Source organism: Alternaria ventricosa (assembly GCF_023758065.1).
Source record: "Alternaria ventricosa strain BMP 2768 chromosome Unknown scaffold_2, whole genome shotgun sequence".
NCBI classification, from domain to species: domain Eukaryota; kingdom Fungi; phylum Ascomycota; class Dothideomycetes; order Pleosporales; family Pleosporaceae; genus Alternaria; species Alternaria ventricosa.
The window spans coordinates 2,560,846-2,579,394 of NW_026055682.1; the positions used below are offsets into that span (position 1 = coordinate 2,560,846).

General features: G+C 53.4%; 8 protein-coding genes across 8 annotated transcripts; 4 read left to right on the forward strand and 4 right to left on the reverse strand.

Annotated features, from left to right (window-relative positions):
* Positions 1–451: 451 nt before the first annotated feature.
* Positions 452–2,049, forward strand: J4E93_001845 (uncharacterized protein; the record flags this gene model as incomplete). The annotated part of the gene is made up of 2 exons (XM_049339794.1): positions 452–457; positions 532–2,049. 2 exons carry the CDS (start codon positions 452–454, stop codon positions 2,047–2,049), a joined length of 1,524 nt encoding a protein of 507 aa, XP_049203751.1.
* An 854-nt stretch (positions 2,050–2,903) lies between these two features.
* J4E93_001846 (uncharacterized protein) lies at positions 2,904–4,040 on the forward strand (the record flags this gene model as incomplete). The annotated part of the gene is made up of 1 exon (XM_049339795.1): positions 2,904–4,040. One exon carries the CDS (start codon positions 2,904–2,906, stop codon positions 4,038–4,040), a length of 1,137 nt encoding a protein of 378 aa, XP_049203752.1.
* Positions 4,041–5,464: 1,424 nt separating this feature from the next.
* J4E93_001847 (uncharacterized protein) lies at positions 5,465–7,093 on the forward strand (the record flags this gene model as incomplete). The annotated part of the gene is made up of 2 exons (XM_049339796.1): positions 5,465–5,779; positions 6,353–7,093. The coding sequence occupies 2 exons, from the start codon at positions 5,465–5,467 to the stop codon at positions 7,091–7,093; spliced, it is 1,056 nt and encodes a 351-aa protein (XP_049203753.1).
* An 813-nt stretch (positions 7,094–7,906) lies between these two features.
* On the reverse strand, positions 7,907–9,023 carry J4E93_001848 (uncharacterized protein; the record flags this gene model as incomplete). Its single annotated transcript, XM_049339797.1, has 2 exons — positions 7,907–8,792; positions 8,848–9,023. 2 exons carry the CDS (start codon positions 9,021–9,023, stop codon positions 7,907–7,909), a joined length of 1,062 nt encoding a protein of 353 aa, XP_049203754.1.
* Positions 9,024–9,643: 620 nt separating this feature from the next.
* On the reverse strand, positions 9,644–11,706 carry J4E93_001849 (uncharacterized protein; the record flags this gene model as incomplete). Its single annotated transcript, XM_049339798.1, has 3 exons — positions 9,644–10,865; positions 10,911–11,323; positions 11,377–11,706. 3 exons carry the CDS (start codon positions 11,704–11,706, stop codon positions 9,644–9,646), a joined length of 1,965 nt encoding a protein of 654 aa, XP_049203755.1.
* A 449-nt stretch (positions 11,707–12,155) lies between these two features.
* J4E93_001850 (uncharacterized protein) lies at positions 12,156–13,439 on the reverse strand (the record flags this gene model as incomplete). The annotated part of the gene is made up of 1 exon (XM_049339799.1): positions 12,156–13,439. One exon carries the CDS (start codon positions 13,437–13,439, stop codon positions 12,156–12,158), a length of 1,284 nt encoding a protein of 427 aa, XP_049203756.1.
* Positions 13,440–13,876: 437 nt separating this feature from the next.
* Positions 13,877–15,851, forward strand: J4E93_001851 (uncharacterized protein; the record flags this gene model as incomplete). The annotated part of the gene is made up of 3 exons (XM_049339800.1): positions 13,877–13,988; positions 14,113–15,631; positions 15,686–15,851. 3 exons carry the CDS (start codon positions 13,877–13,879, stop codon positions 15,849–15,851), a joined length of 1,797 nt encoding a protein of 598 aa, XP_049203757.1.
* A 298-nt stretch (positions 15,852–16,149) lies between these two features.
* Positions 16,150–18,181, reverse strand: KU70 (ATP-dependent DNA helicase II subunit 1; the record flags this gene model as incomplete). The annotated part of the gene is made up of 2 exons (XM_049339801.1): positions 16,150–18,063; positions 18,116–18,181. The coding sequence occupies 2 exons, from the start codon at positions 18,179–18,181 to the stop codon at positions 16,150–16,152; spliced, it is 1,980 nt and encodes a 659-aa protein (XP_049203758.1).
* Between the last annotated feature and the right edge of the window lie 368 nt (positions 18,182–18,549).

The window sequence follows — 18,549 nt, forward strand, 5'->3', positions numbered from 1 at the left end:
ATGGTCCTTTGCACGTGATGCAAGCGGAACACATACCACTTAGTAGGCCGAGAGTCTACACAGGTCGTGGACATGCCACGACAAACCATTGAAATAATTGATTAGCCTCGACTAGACTCCGCGTATGTCTTCAAGATGCTTGGCCGTCAACAGCATGATGTGCTCTTTGTGGTGAACATATCTACTGTATTCAGCATCTAATCAGATTTGTACAACGAACCGCTCCTGTCTATCGAAGCATGGAATATTCTGTAGTTATCGTTGGTGCGGGCCCCTCTGGCGCCACCACTGCATTGCTGCTGGCTCAACAAGGCGTGAAGTCACTTTCAATATCGAGGCACAGCGGCACGGCAAATACCCCTCGAGCGCACATCTTCAACCAAAGAGCAATGGAAGTTTTGAGGGACGCGGGTATCGAGGAGAAATTGGGCACGATAGCAAGCACTGCAGAATGTATGTTCGCTGCGTTGGGAGTACCAGCTACCTGTATCCCAAATGTCGAGCATGTACTAATCGAGTGCAGGTATGCAGCATACCTCGTGGCTGAACACACTAGCTGGCGAAGAGTATGGTCGCGTTTGGGCTTGGGGTAACCGACCATCCCAAAAAGGCGACTATGAGCGAGCGAGTCCTTGCGCCATGTCGGATCTGCCTCAAAGCTACCTCGAGCCAGTTCTGATCGAAGAAGCCACGAGGCACGGTGCCGAGTTCCGATTTTACACTGAATTCGTGCGTTTTGAGAAGATAGCTGACGTAATCGTTACGACTATGCGAAACAGGTCGACTGGAGAGGAGTACAACATAACATCCAGCTATCTAATCGGGGCAGATGGCGCCCGGAGCGCTGTGTTGCAGGCTCTCGAGATACCAGTACTTGGCCGCCAGCTCAACACCGCCTTCAACATCCATATCAAAGCCGACCTATCTAAGTACATTCAGCATCGACCAGGAAGCCTCAACTGGGTACTGAATCCCGATGCGCCAGAGTGGTCGGCTGTGGGTAACTTTCGCATGGTCAGGCCTTGGACGGAGTGGGTGGTGTCGATGCACCCCGCGACGAAGCACAAGAACAGCTCTCAGCCAACCAAGGACGCCATTCTGAAGCGGCTGTACCAGATGATTGGCGACGACTCGATTGATATCGAAATCTTGTCCTCGTTTTCTTGGACAATCAATGATCAAGTTGCTGAGAGTTGGCAAAGCGGCAGGGTGCTGTGTATCGGCGACGCGACACATAGGCATCCCCCTATAAACGGACTCGGCAGCAACACGTGCATATCAGACGCTTTCAACATCTCCTGGAAGTTGGCTTATGTTATCAAAGGCTTAGCTTCACCATCTCTCCTTGATACCCTTACGGTCGAGCGCAAGCCCGTAGGCGATAGTATCGTCCGCCGCGCGAACGATGGAATGGAGGCGCATCGAACGCTTTGGGCACTTATTGGCCTGGATAATTCGTCCAGGAAGAAGGCCACCGATCTGCTCAAGTCCGACTCGACAGAAGGAGAGAAGATGCGCGATCAGTTTCGAGAGGCACTGGAAGCTACCGAGGATGAAGTGCAAGCACTGGGCATCCAAATGAACCAGGTCTACTTGAACACATCTGCAGTGGTGATTGAGAGTGGGGATATTGCCCCCGAATTCAACCATATCAACGCTTTGAGAGAGGTTAAGACCAGCACCTATCCCGGGTATCACCTTCCACATGTCTGGCTAGCAGCCAATGGGCAAGCAGAAAGACTCTCAAGTCTGGATCTCTGTGGACGAGGGTCTTTCACATTACTCACAGGCGTCGGCGGCGATGCTTGGCTACATGCAGCGAAGGAGGTTTCGGACATGAGTGGTGTATTCGTTCGCGCCTATAAGATCGGCTTCGGAGGCGACTACATGGACGCATACCGGGAATGGTATCAAGTGAGAGGTGTCGGGGAGAGAGGGGTTGTGTTGGTAAGGCCTGACCACTTCGTTGGCTGGCGCTGCGTGGATTTAGTGGCGAACCCAACCGCGGAGCTTTCGGAAGTGTTGCTGCGGATCTTGGGCAGGGCATAGTATAGATTTTGCTCGAATATCTTGTTACCAGTCTCAGATCTCACAAATGAATGTAACAATTCGATCACAGTGCAATCTCATGTGAGTGAGCACAATATAACCCTTGGAATTTGGCCTCAGTAGTCAAATACTGGAGTTGCCTGGACTGATGGCATGAGTTAGCCTCCTCACTGATCTTCAAGGAGGATCTGTCTATTCATGACCGTAGTACTGCTGGCTGTAGGCTAGCGTCCCGATTACGGGTCATGAGCGCGATCGACCTGATGGTCGAGTTCATACCGGCTGCTGGCGGCCTTTTCCTTCCGTCCACTAGAAGGAGCGACATAGCTATGTGTGTTGTGACCTGTGTCTGCCGCCAATCTCTTGATTACGAGTGCTAGGTTTGTGTGGCATCTTGATTGCACGCTTCCCCGCAACGTCACTACATCCTACGCCTGGAAAAGGCGAAATACCACTTTACCCATGCCACACGGGTGTACCAAGCCGTACTTTGTTTCGTTGAACACCCTTACCAAGATGCTGGTGTCGCCAATGGCATCGTTGCTGGTGTCGCCAATGGCATCGTTGCTGAACCCCCTACCCCAGACTGCAAGGAGTTTCGGCAGCGCCAATGCCACTTGGCATCCGCGTTTGCGTAGAGGCGGGTTACACTCTTGGCAGATGGCGCGCTCAAAGTACAGTTCGTGCGCATTGCGATAGATATATGGGAAGACATCGTTGACTGAAGGGCGCAGTCCCATTCCTGAGAATTCGCTATCGGCACAGCACCTCCTCCGCTCATCCTTCCCAGCAACTGCAACTCCATACCCATACCCTTTGGCAACAGGTCCTCATTCGCCTGTACGCCAAAGAAGATGTCTAAAGTCGCACTAGTTACAGGTGGCAATGGAATAACAGGCTCAGCCATCATCGAGCACCTTGTGAAGAATACGACCTCTGCCGAGTGGAGGAAGATCGTCGTCACGTCGCGGTCGCCCTTCAAGACCACCGTTCACGATGACCGTATCATGTTTTTAGCCCTCGATCTTACCGATAATCCCGATGCCTTGATCAAAAAGATGCGCTCAGCATGCCAAGATGTTACTCATGCATACTTCTCTTCGTATGTACACAAAGACGACTTTGCGGAACTCAACCACGCCAACGAAAAGCTCTTCGCCAACTTCCTGAACGCTCTACTAGTCGTGGCTCCCAGTCTGGAGAACTGTACGCTTCAGACTGGAGGAAAACACTACAATGTTCACGTCAGTCCCGTGCCATCTCCAGCTCGGGAGGAAGAGCCCAGAAGGGAAAGCCCGCTTGGCAACTTCTACTTCGCACAAGAAGACTACCTAACGACACGCCAAACTGGCCAGAATTGGACGTGGAACGTCATTCGGCCAGAAGCCATTATCGGCCACACGTCCAAGCCAAACGGCATGAATTCAGCTTTGACATATGCCTTGTACTTTCTCGTTTGCAAAGAGATGGGCGTTGAGGCGCGTATGCCGACGAACCAGCTGTATTGGGAAGGATACGACGACCTTTCCGACTCCAGACTTATTGCCGACCTGACCGTATGGGCCTCCACACATCCACACGCTGGGAATCAGGCCTTCAATGTCGTCAACGGTGACTATTTTTCGTGGAGATACATGTGGCCACGCATCGCCGCCTACGCAGGGGCCCACGCAACAAATGAGCAGATCTTTGAAAAGCCTCGTCCATCAGAAGGAGAGACGCAACTAGATCTCAGCTTGGCTGAGTGGGCTGTGGACAAGCAAGAGGTTTGGGAGCGCATCTGCGATAAGAACGGTTGTCCTGAAGCGAAGGCGACTTGGGCATCTGGTACGTGGGCTTTCCAGGATTGGGTGTTTCAGCGGACGTGGTCGGCAACGTTGAGCGTTAACAAAGCGAGGAGATTTGGGTGGACCGGCCATATCGACTCTTACCAGTCGTTGACTGACGCGTTCGATAAGTTTGTTGAGCTGAAGCAGATACCAGCGTTGTAGCATAGTGGTAGTTTGTAAGATCAATGGCCAGGTCCTGTTGCCATGTCTTGATCACTTTCGGTGGTTCTCCCATTGTTTGCCCGTGAAATTCTAGGTAGAATGATTCGTGTCGCTGCTCGAGAGTCCTCTGACCTGTAGTACGTCGACCGACGATACGCTGGAATTACTAGTGTTGCATGCCGATGAGGCTCCACCATGATACACGAGCCACCACATGTGTGGGTAATGCGTCTTTGCGCGTTGGTCGCAGTCCCTTCCTAAAACATGAAATAAGCCTTTTTATTGCATTCCCCTTTGACTCACACCTGTGTGCGATTCCATCTCTTAGTTGCCATCCACTTCATCCTATAGTACTGCGATAACGCAGAGCGAAACGAGCCACTCACAACTTCCGCAACATTGACGACCTTGACGAAAAGATACTCTCACGAATGAGAGAAATCGCAAGTATAATACACTGTCAACATGAAATAAGTGGAGGGGTTTCGCAAAGCCTTGCCAGATGGAGAGGCGACCACGTGCTGTAGGATCCTCCAGGATGAAAGCGCGTGTCGCAATGGCGGACCATATAACATCGCGGTCTTACTCTGCAGCTTCTGTTGAGACAGACGCTGTACGCTTCCCACAGTCATCGATGACATGTGGCATGACTATCGACGCATGTACTAAAATTTCCGTCAATAGGTGACCAGTCGCAGACATCACGCCGGCTTCCCAACTTCATTTGCCGTGGTTCTCTCCCTTCGCCCTCGACCGATATCGCCATACGCCAGAACATCAAGCAAGCGACTAAGTTGTCGATTTCTAGAGTCCCGTCGTGATTCCGTCTCCTTTATTGCGTTGGACCGTTCGCCGCTTATAACCTTGGAAGGTTCGCTTAGAGCGATTGAAGCCGTGCACCGGACTGCAACGCATCGCGGGGTCGCCCCGGGATAGCGTTCGGTTCGTGTTTTGGATTTAGGAGTATCGCGAGTTTTAGGCACACGCGAGGAATGCATAGTCCATACTTTGTTGGAAGAGAAGTTGTTCCATTCCAGTAAAGACGCGCGCCTGCTGGGCCGAGGAAGCGCCCGGAAAGCAACGAGCTCTTCGAACCCCTCATCACTTTCCGTCACTTTGGCACGAGCATGCCAGGGGAAGCACATGCGGGAAGGGCTGCAAAGCTTGGAAGCCAGCCGGTAATAGCGCTGACACCGCCACTACTGATTGGCCAACACCGTTGAATACGGGGTGCCTCTTGGCCATCGCCTCTAGCGGCCGCGTCTGCGGGCGGTGCGTGGTGTGCGCCCTTCACTGTCCTCGCCCCTAGCAGCCCAGTCCATACCGGAAAGACAGAAGACGGAACTACACATCAGCCATCTTGTGCCATATCTCATCGCATCCTCCCAGGTCTCAACAGTGGTGGTCCCACGGGTAGTCTCACAATGCCAAAGCGATCGGCTGGCTGCTTCGAGTGCAGGAAAAGAAAGGTTCGATGCGACGAGACCAAACCAGAGTGCAATACCTGCGTGAGGCGCGGAACAAAATGCCCTGGCTATCGGCCAGCACAGGCTTTTATTCTCCACAACTTCGATGCACACGGAGAAAAGCCATCCCTGATCAAGGAGGATGAGAATCGCTATAAGTACGCCAGTCAAGCTTCGTCAAGCTCACAAAACGACACAACTTTCTCAAGCAAGGCCATCGTACGCAGAGAAGATGCGCAAACGGAGCCTGAGGATGCGCCTCTGCCCAAGCAGGTCAGCGCAGTTGCCGCCGACAGAATACAGCATCTGGGAACCTTCATTGCCCTGTATTTGCCCAGAGCTGAGGGTCCGGCGTTGCCGCCCCCTTCAGCCCTGATGCTTGGCCTACCTACTATGCCCGCGAACAGCCCGGTACTCATGGCTGCAATCGATGCTCTCTCTGCAGCGCAACTGGCGGTGAACAACAGAAATCATCCGCTCATCCATCGCTCCAGGTCGCTATATGGCACAGCCCTGAGTCAGATGTTGCGCGCAATACAAGATCCAGTGACAGCACTCAAAGACGAAACACTGCTATCAACGTATATGCTCACGCTTTACGAGGTACAAGCGATCTCATCCAATGCTCTCGCTATCAGGTCTAACCACTCGCATAGGTTTTTGTAGGTGTTACACAAGGTCATGGCTTTTTCTACCATGTCCAGGGACTTCTACATCTTCTTAAGCAGCGTGGGCCAGCTTCATTCGAGAGTCGATTGAGCATGCAAATTTTCCACGCCATACGGTACAATTCGGTATGAGGAATCGTGTTGTCGTATGCTGTACAGCCTCGCTAATGCCTGCTAGCTGAGTATCGGTTACCACATGCGGAAGGCCTCAATGCTAGACAGTACGGAATGGTTAGCAGTGACTGCCAAAGCGGCAAAAGTGGATCCGTACGTGGCTCTGAACGACATCTGCATACACATCCCACGACTCCTGGAGCGCACGGACAAGGCCACCAGACCAGAATGTCCAAAGGAGGAGATTGATTCTCTCATTGAGGATTCGCAACAAGTCGCTAGCCGTGCTTTTGAGTGGCTCTCAACCTTTGAAAGACACGGTCCGCGATACGACACGGTAGACGTTGCCTTCATGGATGGCTTCCTGGATATTTGCGCAGACCGCGTATTCGATCCCGTCTTCTACTTCCACTACTTTGGGGCCGGCATTTGCTACCTTATCTACTGGATGAGCATGTTGATCTTGCAAGGCAACACATTCAAGTTGCTCCGGCAGCATCGACAACTCGATATGAAGCAATTGTACATGTGGGACCGCCAGCTCAGCAGCTATGCAGATTCGATATGTCGAAGCGTGCCGTACAATTGTCGGCCCGTCACTGGTTACACTGCAAAATTCGGATCGTTGACACCGCTTATGGTTGCGAGAAAATACTACGAGATGAAGGGAGCACAGACCGAAGCAGGATGGTGCGCAAAAGTTTACATGGGCGCGAGAGTACCGGAGCTCTATCAAGCGCCCATCGCATTAGAACCTTTCGAGAATGTCAAGAAGACCGTGCAGGGCAACCCGCGGTATATCTGAAGGGTTCCATGTAGACTATGACGAAATGAATAACGGCATCGCAGTTTTCTTCCTGTTACACTTGACAGAACTCTCCTTAATGACTCCGTTTGCAAGGCGTAGCTACTCTAACATGCGCATGTTACACTAAGTCTACAGCGTGGATCGTTTCGACGGAAGCTTGGGTGGTGCCACCACTTCTCCATTGGCGAGTACCTCAAGATGGGCCAACTCACAAGTATCGTCATGTTCTCATCATAGTTTGCAGGTTAGGGGTGGGCAAACTACCTATAGTCACTCAGAGGTCATTAACTATGACTTTCGTGTTCCTTCATATCACGCGACGCAGTGAAGACATCTTACACTCATACGGCGACTCATACCTGATTATAGAAGCTGCCTTCGATATTCTCCGCCGTCTCACTCAGAGTAAGTTTTGTCTACATTTGCTTATCATGATGCGCAGAAACCCATGTACAACAGTCAGCACCCGTTAAAGCGTCTACCCCCGAAGATAGCAATGACTCGTTACTTTTTGAAAGATACTCTATCTAAAGGTCAACAGCAGATATGATACAAGCTACAGTCATATAGAAGCCGTTTGCCATCAAGTTCAAGCATACAAGTCAAGCGAGTGCAACGGCAATGAGTGATTCAGTTGGACAAAGCGACTGCGAAGACTGAATTGGGCTATGGTTTACACGACATGACATATGCTGTAGATATACATCTCCGGATATGCAAATGTCACACCTGTTCCTGTGCGATGCACGGTTTGAGTACTTTTCATTTGTAACATTGACTCAACATCTATGCAGTTGGTCGTATGCTAACCTAGGCCTGTACCTCCGTAACCAACTTGCCCGTGTTGCCACCCTGGAAAAGCATCATCCAAGTTTTGGGCACATCCTCAAACTTAGTCTTAACCACTGTCTCCGTTTCGGGTCCAACCTTGAGCTTACCCCCCTTGACTCCCTTGATCAACTCCTGGATATACTGACCAGCCTTGCCCGACTCAATAGCATCGATAACAATGAAGCCTCTGACCTCAATGCGATTGCTGATAATCTCGAACCAGTTCTTGACGCCGCTGTCGCCCATGGAGTTGTACGTTGCGACGGCGCCGCACGCAGCGATGCGTCCGTGGCGCTTCATACGACCCAGCATGAGCGACAAGATGTCACCGCCAACATTGTCAAAGTAGACTTCTACGTAGCCCTCCGTGGCTTTCTTGAGGTCAGCCTCGAAAGACGCGGCTTTGTAGTCGACGCAAACATCTGCGCCCAGACTCTCGACCCAGCGGCACTTCTTCTCACCACCGGCAATGCCGATGACGCGTTTACATCCAAGAACGTGCTTAGCGAGTTGCACAACCATGGAGCCGGTAGCTCCCGCAGCTCCGGAAACGACGACCGTGTCGGAGGAAGAGGCGCGCGCGATGTCGATGAGGCCGTAGTACGCGGTCAGACCTGTTCCGCCGAGTGCACCGATGAAGTGCGTGGGGCGGATGCCGGCGCTCTCGTCGGCTTGGATGGGGCGAACGGCTTTGTTGGATACAACGGCATATTCTGTCCAGCCGAAGTCGCCCATGACGAGTTGACCCTTGGGCAGGCTATCGGTGCTGGATTCGACAATCTCGGCAATGGCGAAGGAACGCATTACTCCACCTTGCTTCACCGGCTCCACGTAGAGGCGCTCAGGGTCCATGTCTTTCTGGATCCTGTAGACACAAGTCAGTCGTGTTCTACGGGATTTTTTTGTGTAGTCAAACTCACCATCCTCTTTGTGCGGGGTCATTGGAGAAGTAGAGTACTTTGATGAGGACTTGATCAGCGGTTGGGCTTGGGAGGTCAATGGTTTGGAGCGAAAAGGTCGCGTCGTTGCCTTCAATGACGGGGTCGTTGAGTGGTGGGTTGGCAAGAACCCACTGGCGAGTTTGTTGGCCCGGCATCTTTCTGTATGTTATGAAATAGTGTTCTGTATGCAATTGGGTAGGTGATGTGGTAGTTTGCTGTCGAAATTGTTGATGATTGAAGAGAGCATGTACAGCGAGTACGAGATGCGGTCACCCTTTTAAGTACAACAGGAGCTAAACAGTCTCGAAGCTGCGGTGGGGTCTACTAGATCTTCCACGTTGATCCTGGACAACTTAAGCCCAGACGTAAGAGCATGTAAGGACTTGCTAGCTCTACTTAGTACTTGGCATAGAGTCGATTCGAGCTAATGTAGAGATGTTCACGGTGAACCTCGGCTTCTGGTGGTATCCAGTTTTCGCCCACTCTGGCACGTAACGTGTCCATTGCGTGTAACAGTAGTCTTTCCGCTTTTCGTCCGACATATTTTAGATGAAGAATTACTGAATCGGAATGGTGATTGAGAAACGCATGCTTAGTGACGCGCTGTTCTGGTCATTGAAGAGATAGCGGGGTAGCTTCAAGTGCTCAGCAGCAAGTACGCATGTAGCAGGGGGGGTATCGATACATGACTCGCATATGGTGTATCGTCTTAGATGGCATTGCGATACAGATCTATCTGTGAGTTTTTGTCTAGAGAAGCACCGTAGGCTGCTTTCTACCACTTGCCACCCTTGCCCTTCTTCTTGTTTTTCCCCTTCTCAGCGCCACCCTTCTTCTCCTGAGCGGCTGGTGTTCCCTTGTCGTCTGCCACGACTCCACCCTGGGTAAGGCCTTCCATTCTCTTCTTTCCTTTCTTGCCCTTTGGACGGTAGTAGCTCCTATCACGCATAGGGAGCCATCTTTCGGGGTCCATCTTTTTACCCTCGACATAGTCCTTTGGCATTCTCGACTTGCGCAACCTCTTCGCTCTGGCCGGCGCCTCCTTGGCTGGTGCAAGGCTACGTTTCCGGGATTCTGTTCCAAGATTGACCGACGTGAGGCTACCGAGTGGGACGCCTGCATTTTCAAGTTCAACGGCATTCACGTCGGATACCAGTCGGTTGGCTTCTGGTAAATAAGACAAAAGATCCGCAGGTATTGACGATGGATCTGTGATACTGTATGCGGCTATGAGACCAGCAATAGACGCTCGATCTTCGTTGTCCTGGTTGTACAAGCCCTTGAAGATCTCTCCTGCAGATCTAACGTTCTCTGGATTATGAGTATCAAGGAGGGCGGTACCGGCAGCAACCATGAGAGACTTTGATGGGGCCTCTGTTTTCGACTTGTGAGGCTTCCGCCAGTATTCGGCTGCTTTTGCTAGCTCGTTCTTTGACGCGCCGGGCCGGCCTTGTTGTGCGTAAAGGGAGACGAGTGCGGCAATCAGCCCTGGTGCGAACCGTACGTCGAGATCGGACGCCGAGGCACTCTGTTCCAAACGCTTGAAAAAGGATTCTAGGAGATGTGTTGCCGCAGCGTAGTTGTTGGTGATGACGTATAAGTGTGTTATAGTTAGTATTAGACCCACATCGGTCGGTCTCTTTTCCAGCAATGGTACTATTTCCCTCAGCGCAGCCTTCTCGGTGTCTGCATTCCTGGCGTGGGCTGCTGCGTTGAGCACCGCCGCCATATTGATGGCAGGGGACAGGGACGGAGCAGGCGATGCAGAGATGACTTTCTCGGTGGACGATGCGACGCCAGCGACCTTTTGCGATAGCAGGGCCATGACATATTCGTCTTGTCGCAGGATGTTGGACTGGTAGGAGAAGTGCTGGTCGGTGACGGGGGGCTGCGGCGATGCGTGGAACAGACGATGTGAGAGGTACGGGTTCGAGTGCTGCTTCGAGGCGGCGATGGTGTTGACCTGGGCGATGTAGCGGGTTGAGAGCTCCTTGATGCTGCTGCTGTCAGTGTTGGTTCTGAGCCGGGCATGATCGTCTTACTCAGCGAAGGGGATCTTGGTGGCCAGCTCCTCTGCTTCATCCGTCTTGCCCAATTGCGTGAGCACATAGACCTGCTGCACGGTAATTGGCAGCAACTCGGCCTTCTTCTCTTCCTCGCTGAGGTCCGAAAGAGCATTGCACAGGTCCTTGGCGCGCTTCAGACACACTTGAGCCTGGCCAAACTCATTGCGAGAGATGCTGCCGCATGCTGCGTTGAAGGCAGTCTCGAAGACGTCGAGGTCCTCACGTGTGGGCTGCTTCTTCTGGGCAAGCTCGCCTTGGCCTGTCCACTCGAGCTGTGCATCGACGGCGCCCGCATTGATGCGGATATCGTACTCTTCGGTTTGCACGTTCTGGTCGGCGAGGTCCCGGTAGATCTTGGTGGCGTGCGCGAAGTTCTCCGAGCGGTATGCCTGGCGTGTCTGTGTCAGCGATGTCTGCGGCCCCGCTGCCGTCGAGTACATACGGCCTGGGCAAGCATGTGCTTCATCCCCCGGCCGGCGTCTGGCCCTGCCGCTGCGGCTACCTGGGCAGCCCTGGCTGCATTGCCAGTCTTGTAGAGGGCGTATGCGTACTCGAACCGCGCCTTCTCCTGCAGCTCGTGTGCACCCTCAAACACTTGCAATGAATCCGCGTAGCGGTCCAGATGAAGCAGCGCTACTGCTTTGGTGTGCTGCGCATCCAAATCGCCCTTGGACCTGCCCAGGGCTGCATTGGCGGCCGTGAGCACTTCGTCGTGGTCGGCGATGGTGGCTTGCGCAAGCAGCGACGAGAGGGATTTGGTTGATGCGGCCATGGTCGATTCGCGCTTTATCCTCGGTCCATCGGGCAGCGGCGCAGATGTTGAAGCGACAGCGATGGGCGCTGGTGTGCTCGCGGGGGGTCTGGTCTGCGGAGGCCTTAGTGAAGGTACGCGGGGATCTGAGGTGGCATGGTGCAAGCTCGCCTAGGACACGACCCTTGCCCCAAGTTCCACTGCCTTGGTATTCTAAGGCTGTATGTACTCAATGGCCACACCAACCAACACCGCCTCGTCGCATGTTTGGAGCTATTTCGATGGCTCGGCTCCTTGTGCAAAAGTGTCAAGTCATCTCATTTGGTACATGCAATCTAAATAAACGCTTTCCATGTTTCCAGCGGTGAACATAGCCCAGTGTATGCGAAAACGCCATTGAAAAGACACGCCATCCGACAATGCTTTCAGAGACCACCCTGGATAAACAAACGCCATCGCTATGTGATCAATCAGTTTACATCCTCGAATTCATCCTCTTCGCTTTCATCGCCGCCGTTGGATGCGGCTGGGGTTGCTGCTGCTGGTGTGGCAGCGGCGGAAGGAGTTGGAGCGGCGGACGATTCCAGCTTGACACGCTTCGCTTCCGGTAGAGCACTGGGCGTGCCCACATCGACATCTTCAAACTCGTCCTCATCGTCATCCTCGTCGTCCTCGTCGTCGTCCTCCTGCTCCTTCCTGCGGCGCTCGGCTTCGATCTGGGCGAAGACTGCATCAAGGTTCTGATTGGTGCCCATTGTATCCCCTGCCTCCGTCTTGATACTGGAATTGTCGATCCCGTCCGCCTCTTGCTTCACAGTGGTCGTATTCCCTGCCGCATCTTTGATGACAGTTGATTTTGTATGCCAAGTGGGAAGCTGGTTCTGCATGGATATCTTCTCTTGACGAGCCCGGTCTGCCGCTCGCTGCTTCTCGTTTTGCTCTGCGCTCGAGCCTATCTGCACATTGATCTTCTCTGGGCCTGTGTCAATGCCTTTGACGGCGGTTGGGCGTGAGGCCGTCGTCTCGATAACCTCGACCTGCGTACCAGGGTCGACATTCCTATCTCGAGGAAGCTCGATCCTTTCGCTGATAATGTCTGGCGGTTCCAACGCTGGAAGGTTGCCCATGTCCTGAATCTTTGACATCATCTCGATCAGCGGGCCAAACAGCTTATTGAACTTGGCTGGGGTGTCGTCGACGTCGTCCGCTTGAATATCTTGGTCGATCTCGTCTAATCGGAATCCGCATCTCGCGCAGATGAAGCCGCTGTCGTCTGGCCCAGGGTTCGTATCGGGGTGATCAAGCGCCTGCATGGTCGTGTATGTGGATTTGCATCTCAGGCATTTGAACTCGGGTTTCTCGGTAGTGGGTTTCGCGTCCCTCTTGATGCCCTCATCAATCTTGTGAATCTTGTACTTGACAGAGTCGACGGCGCGGCGCCAGTCAATGTAAAAGAACTCTCTGCTTGATGCCTTGTTTGCACCCTGGCGCAGGACATGCTGAGTGTAGGATGAACACAGCCCTGCCTCCCGAAGCTTACCCGCAACCTTGCTGACATGTTTCGAGTTCTTGCCTGCGTCGAGGATAATGGTCATGTCGGCCACGGGCAGCGCGCCGTGATAGCAGAGCGCGTCCATAATGACGATGTGCTCGGTCTCGTAGAACATACGGACGACTGTCCTGAGCAACTGCTTCACGGCTTGTACGGGATCCCCTCCGCTCTTCTCCACGGGGTCCTTCATTGCCGCGCCCATGATTGCGGTGGTGCAGGCACGGAATCGGGTTCAGCTCGGATGACGGCCGGAAAGATGCGTGGGGGACGGACGGCTTTATTCCCATGCGCCAGCCCAAGTTGCAGACGGGACACTCGGTTTGCAACGGTCTTATGTGGATCGGGAAGAGCGCATCGTTCTCTAGCTTGTGCGATGTGCGTGCGCCGGGGGGGGGGCTGACGAGACAGTGGGTGGTTGAGTCGAAGCGAAGGTGAAATGTTGTAAGAGTCCAGGCAGGCACGCGCGATTGAACTACCCAGGTACGCCTGCGGCAGTAAGCGGTGACGCAGGCGGTGAGGCGTGCGTGCCGAGTCCACCCAAATTTAGTGCCAATCACTTCGCTGAAACTTCCACACCAACTTACCTATGACCCGCAGCTTGCTCTACCGGACAAAGCTGCTCACTCGTCTTCAGCGGCCATGTCGGACAACGAAGGACCCCGCCGCGACCATGATTCGTCGAGCCGCGACCAACGCGACAAGAAGCGCAAATGGGCCGACAAAGACCGCAGAAATGCTTCGCGGGGAGGTGGTGGACGGCACCAGCATGGAAGCCGTCCGAATAAGAAAAGAAATATGGGGCGTAAGGAACATCAGTGAGCCGCTGCCCATCTGCTCCGCGCCCGTCTCTAACTAAGCAAGCTCTACCCAACTAGACCGACGGGACCGCAATGCCGAACAACAAGCCAAGTATAAGGAGCAAGAGGAAAAGGGCGAGGACCGGCCCGCCCTGCCTGCGGCATTCCCTGCAGAGGAGGTCGAGGCAGAAGAGCGCAGGCCGAAGCGCAAAGTTGCAGTTATGATCGGCTACTCAGGTACCGGCTACAAGGGCATGCAGATCGACTACAAGCAAAAGACCATTGAAGGAGACCTCTTCAACGCTTTTGTCGCCGCTGGCGCCATATCCAAGGCAAACGCATCCGACCCCAAGAAATCCTCCCTCGTTCGTTGCGCGCGTACCGACAAGGGTGTCCATGCAGCAGGCAACATTGTGTCGTTGAAGTTGATCATCGAAGAGGAAGATATCGTGGACAAGATCAACAGCCATCTCCCCGAGCAGATCAGGGTGTGGGGCATCCAGCGAACCATTGGCTCCTTCAGCTGTTACCAGGCGTGCGACTCACGGTGGTACGAATACTTGATCCCGACCCACTCGTTCCTCCCGCCGCATCCTTCGAGCTACCTAGGGAAAAAATTGGAGGAGTTTGCGGAAGCGGAGAACGATGTGGAGGGATACCGCGAGCGACAGGCTGAGGTAGCCGACTTCTGGCCCGAGACGGAAGAGAAGCACATCAAGCCCATTCTGGACTCGCTAGACGATTCGATACGATCCCTCGTACAAGAAGCGCTTTACAACGTTGAAGCGATCGATGCACCGCCTGGACAAGATCGTATAGTCGATGCATCGATTGATCATCAGACCAAGCAAGAGAAGCCTACGGACGTCGAAGCGGCGGAGCAAACTGCAAAGCCAGACGAAGGTGGGCTCGACGCAAGCGGAAACCCACCAGACGAGGTCAAGCAAGTCATCGACACGATACAACAAAATGAACCCAGCATCACTCTCGACAGCTCCACTGACGGTTCTCGTCCCCTTCCTGAAGGCGTAGTCAACCAACCGGTCCTCGAGGAAGCCATCAAAACTCTGAAGAAGGCATACCTGGACGTCAAGAAAGCATATCGCATATCTCCCGAGCGACAAGCGCGTGTACAAGCCGCACTTGACAAGTACCTTGGAACCCACCGCTACCACAACTACACCGTGCACAAGAAGTACAATGACAAGTCCGCCCAGCGCTACATCAAGAGCTTCAAAGTCGCACCCAAGCCCATCATTATCAACGATACAGAATGGTTGAGCTTAAAGGTACACGGCCAGAGCTTCATGATGCACCAGATCCGCAAAATGGTTGGCATGGCCGCCCTGACAGTACGATGCGGTACCGATCCTGAAATCATGGACAAGAGTTTCGGTAACGAAGTTGTCCGGATACCCAAGGCCCCCGGCCTGGGCCTATTACTCGAGAGGCCGGTGTTCGACTCGTACAACGCAAAGTCTGCTAAGCAACACGGACGCGAGACGATTGACTTTGACAAGTACAACGACAAGATTGAAGACTTCAAGGAGAAGGAGATTTACCAGCGCATCTTCCGCGAAGAGGCAGAAGGCAACCAGTGAGTTCCTTTCTGGATTTTACGACACCGGACATGAACGCTAACAAGCTCTAGATTCAACACCTTCTTCACACATCTGGATAATTACAAGGACCCGCAGTTCCTTTACCTGACCTCTGGTGGTATCGAAGCCACCAAGAGGAAGCGCGAAGACAAATCCACGCAACAAAAATACGAGGAGGATTCGGAGGATGAGAACGCGAGTGGTGGGGAGGGTTGAGCTACAGCGTGATTGCTAGAAGGCTATTAAGCTCCATGGCCATGGGCAAGGTTGGGAGTCGCTTTCGACCCCCTTCTTATGCATAACATGCGCGTCATGAAGAATTTCCCCAATGACATTATGAGAAGAACACAAGATTTCACACATGCAGAGATTGCATACCCGTGGTACAAGTCTGTGAAGATTACTGTATCATATCCGTGCAATTCAGTCTGAACTCGATTGGCGGGACAACGCGAGCGAAGCATGACACCGAAACGCCTCGCTTGATCATCACACATCCTTCGATTAGAAGGCCTCATAAACCCTTGCCGTCGAGATATTCCTGCACCCTCTCCAAAAGCTCAGCCTTCTTACCCCCAGTACTCTGACCCCTCGCGCCAAGCCACTGCTTCAGTACGGCTACCGTTTGCTTGCTAATCTTTCCACCATTATTCAGGTCGGCCATTTGCTGGTCAGTCATTGCTTCTTCCTCGTCTCCACTTTCGGCTTTGACTTTTGACTCTTTTTTTACCCTTTTGGGCACTGGCTTGTCGTCACTGTCTGCGCCGCCGCCAGGGCGTTTCTTGGCCGTGGGTTTAGCGCGGTGGGCAAGTGCAGACTTATGTTGCTGCTCGTATGCTGCTTGGAATTCTCTGCCGTAGTCTTCAATGTACTCGCCACAGCGCTTGTCGATTTGTTTGTAGCGAGGAATCGTTTTGTCATCAGGCTGGAGTGGGAGTTCTTCTTCCAGGGCTAGCGCTTGTAAGATGCGGTAGAACCATTGCAGGTCCGGATTGGGATACTTGGATGGGTCGTAGACACCTTTGGGCAGTTGCAATTGCTCAATGATGAGGCGCATCTTGTCTGTCAGCGCATCCGTGGTTTTGAGGGGCTGCTCTGGTGGCGTTGGGAATTGGCGGATGTCGTCCGCGAAAGGCAGGGGTACGAGCCAAAGGCCCGGTGGTGTCAACTGGTCGCCTTCCTCATTGAGCCTCTCTTCACCGGGTATAAGAGCGGCAAGTGTAGGTGCAGCGTTGCGACGTGGAATGAACCATACCAAGCCCATCTTTTGGGACTTGAGTAGCTTTTGCTGTAAAGCCGAGAAGACACGAGTGGAGCCAATGTAGTCTGCGTCGGAAGGGTAGATGAATGTTGATTTGTTCGTGTTGGCCCATAGTGGGACGCTGGAGAGAGGCTTGAAGCCAATGATCCGGATCACAGGCTCCCCAAAACATTGTCTTATCTGTGTAATCTCTTCGGGCGTAAAGGTGATTGCATCGCCGCCAAACTTGTACGCCTTGCGCATCTCCGTCTTTTCCATGGCCCGCGCCGAATCGCCTGCCAGTTGTTGTGTTGACGAAGTCGCTATCTGTGGCTTTTCACCTCCAACCCAAACGTAGCACGACTTGACATGTTCCTGCCGCTTGATGAGAATATATCCTTTCACCCCGATGCGAAGATCAGGACCGAGCTCCATGGGCAGTGAGAACAGAGCGCGACGGGGTGTGGCTTTGGAATTGATGGAGGATATGAGCTGCTTGAGGAGCGAAATGCCTTCGCCGCTCTTCGCAACTTTGGTGGTCGACGGTAAAGTAACGGGGGCTTCGGGATCGGATGGTGATGTGGGATAGACAAGATCATCGAAGAAGCGCGATCGGTCAAAGGTACGATCTGGCTGTGAGATGGGAAACAGGTCAATGGTGCAGCCGAGGTCATACAAATCACGTGCTCGGGTGACTGCCGTGTCCTTGTCTGCCTTGACTTTGATCGGATAGTCGTTGTCCGTCACCACGAACAGGCGTCTTGACGAGAAGTTGGGCGCCTTTGTAGTGAAGATCTGGTTTGCACAGAACAGTACCGTTGCTATGCTGGCACCGTCCCTGGCAGGCTTCAATATCTCTTCGGCCTCGTCTTCGTTCTCGACCATATCTCTGAGCCTCTTGACGTCCTGAGCGGACGGGACGTCAAGGTCTGCAAGGAGGTAGCAGTTTTGAGACGTGTTGTCACCGTCCTTCAAGTCTGTCTTCTCGGTACCGAAAAGCAGTATGCCCATCATGTCGTTTGGGTTCGAGATGATGCGCTGCTGCATCAGCTGGTAGGCGCATTTCAACGCAGCAGACGTGGGGGAGTCGCGCTCGGCTTTCTTGTCTTCCGACTTGGGCGGTGGCTCAAGCATGGTAGGACTGACGTCGATTGCGAAGAGAACGGCGTCTTTGATAGTCTTGTAGCTCTACATGCTGTCAGTAACGCTTGCCAATGCCAAAGCTGGAACGCGAGCGTACAGAGTCGTCAATCTCCTCCTCTTCGTCTTCTTCTTCACGTGGTCGATTGTCCTGTGGAGCCGCCATGATGCCCGTCGCGTTCAGCTCGAGTGAGGTTTACTTGCTGTGTTGTCGAATTGCAGCTCAGCTGGGCGATGGCACCGGTGGCATTGAAGGCCGTCAAGCACAGGCCGGTGCAACGCGGGACAGTAGCCTAGGCAGCAGAGCGGAACGCGCGCACTAGCTCCAACACGTCGGCACGTGTTTGCGAGGCTGCTGTGGGGCAAACCCTAGCGTCCGATCGCCAGCCACGATCGTCATCAACGGCCAACAAGACTGCTGCCATTGGCCAGAGCTTTCTCCGACTTGCGCTTCCGAGCATTATTCACGCTGTTGTTCTGGCCTCGGCATCTTCTCCTCGACACATCACTGCGGGAAGACGCCCTCTTTGTCGT